This window comes from Sphaeroforma arctica (genome assembly GCF_001186125.1).
Source record: "Sphaeroforma arctica JP610 unplaced genomic scaffold supercont1.692, whole genome shotgun sequence".
Taxonomy (NCBI): Eukaryota; class Ichthyosporea; order Ichthyophonida; genus Sphaeroforma; species Sphaeroforma arctica.
Window position 1 is genome coordinate 10,886 of NW_014039866.1, and position 6,689 is coordinate 17,574.

A 6,689-nucleotide genomic window follows, 5' to 3' on the forward strand; every position below is an offset into this window, starting at 1 on the left:
GAAACAGAAGTCAGAACTATTTGTATTTTTCCATAGCCTCTCCTAAATTGAACAAATTTTGATTTATTTTAAAAAATAGTATATAAAAAAAGCTAAAAATTTACATTTACTGTATTTTATTAATTTTGATTTTTTACATATTTAGCCTTCTTCTCAAAAAAAAAACGGAAAAGTTGATGTTTTAAAAAATAATAAACCCCCTCCCCCCCCCCCAAACTAAAAATATATATATACAAACATCACGCCTCACATAAACAGATTCACAATTCCACGACCACAGGGCACAGGCCAATGAGGCCATAGCCTTTTATTTATTTTAATTATTATTTTAGAACTCTATGGAGTTTAATTTTCAGGAGGCTATGGCTATGGCTCAAAAAAGAATACAATAGAGAGAGAGGAGAAGCCTGAAGAGGGGGGGGGGCAATAAAACATTTATAAAAAGAAAACGAAAAACAGACATCTAATTTTGATGTGTTTTGTTTTAAAACAAACCTGCCAATTCATATATGAACAACCTGACTTTACTCTTTTCACTTTCAGTTTGCACTTGCCTTCAAAATGAATATTTTTTTAAAATCAAAAGACTATGGGACTCTGGGTCTTTCAATTTGTTTTTGGTTTGTGTTTGTTTTAAAAAAAGAGAGAAAAGGAACTGCGGATCTGCGCCCTGCGCCATGCGGTGACGAAATTAAAATTTATTATGTATTGTTTGTATTGTTTTACAAAAAAACACGGTGATTTATATTGCGAAACATATGCACTAGCGGCATCCTCGGTCTCACTACGTACATTTCTGGCACACGCTGCCTTCAACAACCTCGAAGTGCACCATTTCGACGTCACCACCGCGTATCTTTAAGCAAAGTTAGACATCCCTGTCTATATGCACCCCTAAAAAAGGGCGGTTGAACTGGGCCATTACCCGCCGAACACGGTTTTCCGTCTTAATTGTGAACTTTATAGCCTTCGCCAATCTGGTCGCCTTTGGAACTGTGATATCAAGGACAAGATCACCTCCATGGGCTTCTTACAAACTGAAGCCGACGAATGTACATGGGGCCACGCAGAAAAAATATATTTACAGTTGTCATTTCTGTTGACGAGGTGGTACCAGCCATCTCATGAGGCACGTCTCATGGTACCTGGCTATTCTCACAACTTGAAAAACACTACTTGATGAAGAACTTAGGACGTGTACGTCATCTGGTAGGTCTCAAAATAGATCAACATGCTGACGGCAGTCTATCAATTGGTCAGGAGGGTTACATTGACAAAATTCTCACGGTATTCAACCTCCATGGCACACCCACTAAGTCCACGCCCGGAACCGGCAAACACCCTTCTTCTCTCGCAGGCACCCCCTGTAAAGAAAAATATAGATTGCTATTAGCAGCACTGGGATTTGCCACTAACATTACTCGACCTGACATCGCATGCACACTCAATCAATTAACCTCGTGTAGCAGTTCTCCTCTCACTGAACACTGGACAGCCATCCAGCAACTCCTTCTATATCTGGCAGCAACGAAATCTTTTACCCTCACATATCGCACAAAGACACCAAACCAGACGATTGACACCGTCATTCAAGCCTACTCGGATTCTGACTGAGGCTCATTGTGGCCTCTACGTCCCGCCACTCCCGAACCGGCACTCTAGTGAACTTCAACGGTACTCCCATAGAAAACAGTGGCGAACAGAAGTAGCGAAGTGGAACACATAGCGGCTGCCGATACTACCAGACAGTTGGCGTGGATACGAAATTTCCTACATGCACTCAAATACACGCTCACATCACCTACCAGCCTTCACATCGACAATCAGGCTGCTATCAAAGTCGCTTTGGGCACTGGCACCCCAAAAGGACTTGGACACATCGAGATTGAGGAACACTACATTCGAGATTGCGCGTGACGAAAAATGATTGACATACATTTCATCCCCACAAATGACAACCCGGCCGACCTTCTTACCAAAAGCCCTGGCCGTCGCAAACACGAACACTACCTCAATGTTGTTTACCGCTCCACCGGACTACTATCCGCCGCATGTTGGTAGCCTCCGCACTCGTCGTCGACGTCGCCGGCACGTTTTATAAACTTCTATTCTTACACCGCTCACGCTACAGTCTGGCTTCCGGGGGGGGGGGGTCATTGACTGAGCACTAAAGTTGCTCTACTATAATTAGAAGCCACCCGTTAGAACTTTAGGAGTGAAGTGGTCCTCAGTCCTCACATCCGTAATACTATTATTAAAATACTTGTGACTTTACTCCTCAGTCCATTTGGGCCTCTGCCCTCTGGATAAATATACACTAGTCCAGTTTTATTGACACGTAAAATGTCGTAATATTCAATTTAAAATAAAATAAAACAGTCTCTCAGGGACAAAGCTTTTATTGGTCTCTATAATAATGTAGTAAAAAAAAAGTAGAACCGAAACGCTATCATTCTTCAAAAAAAATTTGTCGATCCGAAAACGTTATAGCTATTTTAACGGATTGTTAGATCACGCGCGTGTATAAAAACTTTCTCAATAAACATGTATGGTGATTGACTGATTGGTGTGTCATCAGTCATTACGCGCGTGTGACTCTCGTGCGTCATGTGTCGTAACTTTTGACAAAGTGGCCGTATATCTCACAAATCACGTAATTCACGTAGCATTCCATTCTTCTCTAAAAAACACACAGAAAAACATTTTCTATTTTTTGTGCCTTGTTTGTTTTTTTTTCATTTTTGGGTTAATTTTTTTAAACTTTTATTCCATATTTACATCTATTCCTATGTTGCCTTATTCTTTAAAAAACTATGTATATATATATATATATATAAAGACAAAAAACATACATGATTATTGATTCAGAGGGAAAGCCTGATAGGCTGATACTGTAGCAACTCTAGCAACTGCACCGAATAGGCTTACAAATAGTCGATATTTCGTACGACTCCATGAGTCCTTTTTTGGAGGCTATGGAGTATAGAATATGGACTCTATAATAAAACACCGCTGACGTCGGTGGGGAACTAAAAGTTCAGAAAAGTTGGGCGGGAAATAAGTGGAATTTGGGGTTTTTTAATCCAGTTCCGAGCAAACAATAGAAATGGGCATCATCGCATCTCTCCTCCAATAGTATTTGGAAACTGCAAATGGGCAATAGTTTTATTTCGGTCAACATTTATTGCTTCATTGTAGTTTATTATCCTCTACAGAGCAAAGAGTAAATAGACATCATAGTGGTTTTTATTTTTTTCCTCATTTTGTAATTCTCTATAGCAAACTTCAACGTTTCTTTCTTCCACTGCTGGTATCTCATCGTGGTTCTTGTATTTGGCCTTTCTATGTTCATGTACAGGGTCTCAAATGAGCATAAAAAGCTTCATCTAACTCCTTATTTGGAATAAATAAAGATCTGAGAGACCTAATAGCTAAAGCTTTTAGTGATAAGTATATATGATATGGTAAAAATATATAATATTGTTGTCCAATAGCTTTAAGGTTTTTTAAGAGCAAACAAATATGCATAAGTTTATTTAAACCTTTTGATATTGTGTTTTTGTGGTGGTGAACTAGAAATTAGACCAATCATTAGTCCATTACCTATTTTTATTGTATTTTTATGAGTGAATATTTTCTACTGTTGATTATTTTCCTGCAAGTTCTCAACTCCGAAAGAGGAATGAGTAACTGAGTGGTGAGCACAGTCCATTGTTTGCTTGTGACTGCCGTTTTCGTCGTGTTTGCGGGCCATAACGTATTTGGAGTGGAACTTTATTTTGGTGCCTTCCGGGACGTCTGAGAGCGGCATGATATCCGCGAGGTCGTTACGTCAATAGCCTTCTTTCAGAAAGACTAATCGGATGCCTGCATGGCTTTTGTGATACTCTTGGGGACTGTAAAATTCATGAGAGACATTGTCTCAAATAGTGCAATGTCTGTGCGTGTAAAGAGCTGTACAGATTTAGCGCGCGGAGGACGAGAGCTAGAGTAAATGGCGCGGATAGCTTCAAATCCAGCTTGTGATTCTGGAAGGATGTTCTGGACGTGGGGCTTGCCGGCTTGAGCTTGAATGCTGAGGGATGAGTTATTCGGGGTGGCAAATGAGAAATCGGAGTTGGATGAGAGGTCTTAAAATGTGTTCAACGTGTCCTGGTCCTCTTTGGAGCCGTAGGAAGAATTGCCGGATGAAAACAGTTGCGGTGTCACAGTGGAAGATGGGATGACATTGGAGAGAGGGTGAGGAATGGGTACAGGTGGGGAAGATTTCGGGGGCGGTTGTGGGGGCTGGGGAGTGGGAGGAGGTGAGGCGGGAACGAAAGGAACCTGAACAAGAGTGGTGCGTTAGAGGGGATCAAACCAGTTCTCTGGGATTATGTACGAGTGGGGCGTGTTTGACTGAATGGCACGTTTGCCGTCGGAGGGCCATTGGGGTCGACGGGTGGAAAGAAATCGGATGTTGCGCGTGTCGTGCTGGCGCTGGATCCGTAGACTTTGGATGCGCCAGGTGTTGGAGATGCTATTCTTCGAGCAACCTAGGAGAGCACTGTAGCCGCCCTGAGTTTCGTAGGCGGGGCCTTCAAGCTTGAAAACTACGAGACGGCCAAAACGAGTGTCGACAGGTCGCGGGATACTGCGCTGGTGCCAGAGGTCGCTAGGTGAGTATGTGCGCTCTTTGGCAACCAAGTGTGTCGTTGCGTATCATATCAGCCCACCTTGTGGCATTGCTCCACAGTTGGAAAGTCATCCCGGTTACTAAGAGAATGGATCGAACCAGATTATTGTAAGTGCCGTGAGCTCGTTCAACTGTTTCATTGAGTTGAGGCGTGTACGGTGGGGATGTCTGAAGAAGGATTCGACGTGAGACCAGCATGGACTCGGTAGCCTTAGACACAAAAGTTGAATTGCCGTCTGCGACGAACGTATGTGGCTTTCAATGCCGCGAGACCTGGAGAAAGAGCTTATCTTTATGCTTGTACATGTTGTTCTTGTCGGTAAGATTGGCATGGTGACCAAATTTACTGCCCTGGTATATGAGATTGAGGCTGTAACAATTGCCGTAACGATCCTCCGGAAGAGGTCCTTGTAGGTCTACATGGAAGAGTTCGCCGGGGCCGTACGACGTGGTAGAGAGAGAATGAGATACATTCTTCTCACGGATTTTGGACTCGATGCACACCTGGCAGTGCTTGGGAAATTTTGGGTGGGCTATCGCATATAGTATTCTCGAGTTAAGGTCTGAGCCGGGGGAAATAGCAGAGTGAATGGGGCCAATGACTGCTACAGGGGAATAAACCCATGACGGCTTACCAACGGTATCAGTACCATAACGCAAGAAGGTGTGATCACTGTATAATATAGGGAGGTGACTGTATACGAGAAATGAACGTCTGCCACAAGGTGGCGTGAGGACGAAGTGGGACGAGGACAACACAGGTGGCGCCAGTAGTAACAACTTGGTCTAAGAATTGCTGTGTGTCGAACCAAATACTATTGCCGTAAGTGCGTTCGTCCAGGAGAGGGGCTTTGCGCCAACAGGTGAAGGTACCGCCCTCACTGGGACTGCAAAATCGGGGTAAGGGCGCAGTCGTGGTAGAAGTGAATAGATCGATAGAGGGGATGTAGTTAAGAAACGACATGGCCTGGGTAAAGTCCTGCTTGTTAAGCATCCACTCTTCTGTCTTGATACCCACTGGAGGCTCGTATGTACGTGTGATGGCTCCCTTGGCCGCCATCTTGAAAGTGGTAGAACGACTCAAATGGCCTATGTTACGATGAAACCCGTCATATGTGCGGACAATAGGGGGACCAGAGACGGGAACCGGAGGAGTAGGAAGAGGTAACAAAGGTGAAGGGGGAGAGGAAGTAGATGAGGGGAGAGTCCCGACCGAGGGAGATGAGGTGGCAGGAGACGAGTGTGAGAACTGAGGAGGTGGGGCAGAAGGCGCAGGAGGGCTGGGCTGGGGTGGTTGAGAGGCAACTTGAGGAGAGGTGGAGGTACGAACCGCCGGAGGAGAAGTCGCGTGATGTCCGCGTAGGATATCCGGTAACCTCCTTGAGTGCGGGGGATGGTAAGGGAATTGTGTCCATACGATAAAACACAGGTAGTCTGCTTGGCTGGGAAAGTGAGGGCGTAACCATTGTCTTGCAATATGTTTTGAGAGACAAGTTGCTACTGTTCTGTGAGACTAAGATAGATACTACCAAGTGGAGGTAAGTAGCCTCGTTCGGTGATAATATGCTGTGTAGCGTCAGCTAGTAGAAGGGGAAAAGTGCCTGTCGCGACGTTCGTGAGTAGCTTCTTCGCTGAGATGTGCGGGAGATTTATACCCGCACCACCATCGATGAGAAGTTTATCGCTAAGAATAGGTGTAGCCTTGTGAGCACTGGTTGAACGTGGGGTAGAAGAATAGGGGAAATTCGCTTTGTTTATTCTACGAGAGCATACATCTTGGACGTAAGACGTGCGCTTACAAGTAGTAAAGTTAAGTCCTGTTGTCTACATGACTCTAATGCCCCTCTTGATCGTTCTGAATTTAAAGACATTATATGGAGAACGGATAAGGGAGGCTATACATACTATCGTACATGCTTTATAGACGGTACAATCGCTGAGTTGACTTCAGATGCTTTTGATAATCAAGACTTTTACTGAGGCCTTTTAATGGCCTCATCCAGATATCTGATAT

At 44.0% G+C, this 6,689-nt stretch overlaps 2 protein-coding genes across 2 annotated transcripts; one reads left to right on the forward strand and one right to left on the reverse strand.

Moving 5' to 3' along the window:
* Positions 1-1,248: 1,248 nt before the first annotated feature.
* Positions 1,249-1,938, reverse strand: SARC_08076 (hypothetical protein; the record flags this gene model as incomplete). Its single annotated transcript, XM_014297959.1, has 2 exons — positions 1,249-1,364; positions 1,806-1,938. The coding sequence occupies 2 exons, from the start codon at positions 1,936-1,938 to the stop codon at positions 1,249-1,251; spliced, it is 249 nt and encodes an 82-aa protein (XP_014153434.1).
* Positions 1,939-5,869: 3,931 nt separating this feature from the next.
* SARC_08077 (hypothetical protein) lies at positions 5,870-6,097 on the forward strand (the record flags this gene model as incomplete). Its single annotated transcript, XM_014297960.1, has 1 exon — positions 5,870-6,097. One exon carries the CDS (start codon positions 5,870-5,872, stop codon positions 6,095-6,097), a length of 228 nt encoding a protein of 75 aa, XP_014153435.1.
* Between the last annotated feature and the right edge of the window lie 592 nt (positions 6,098-6,689).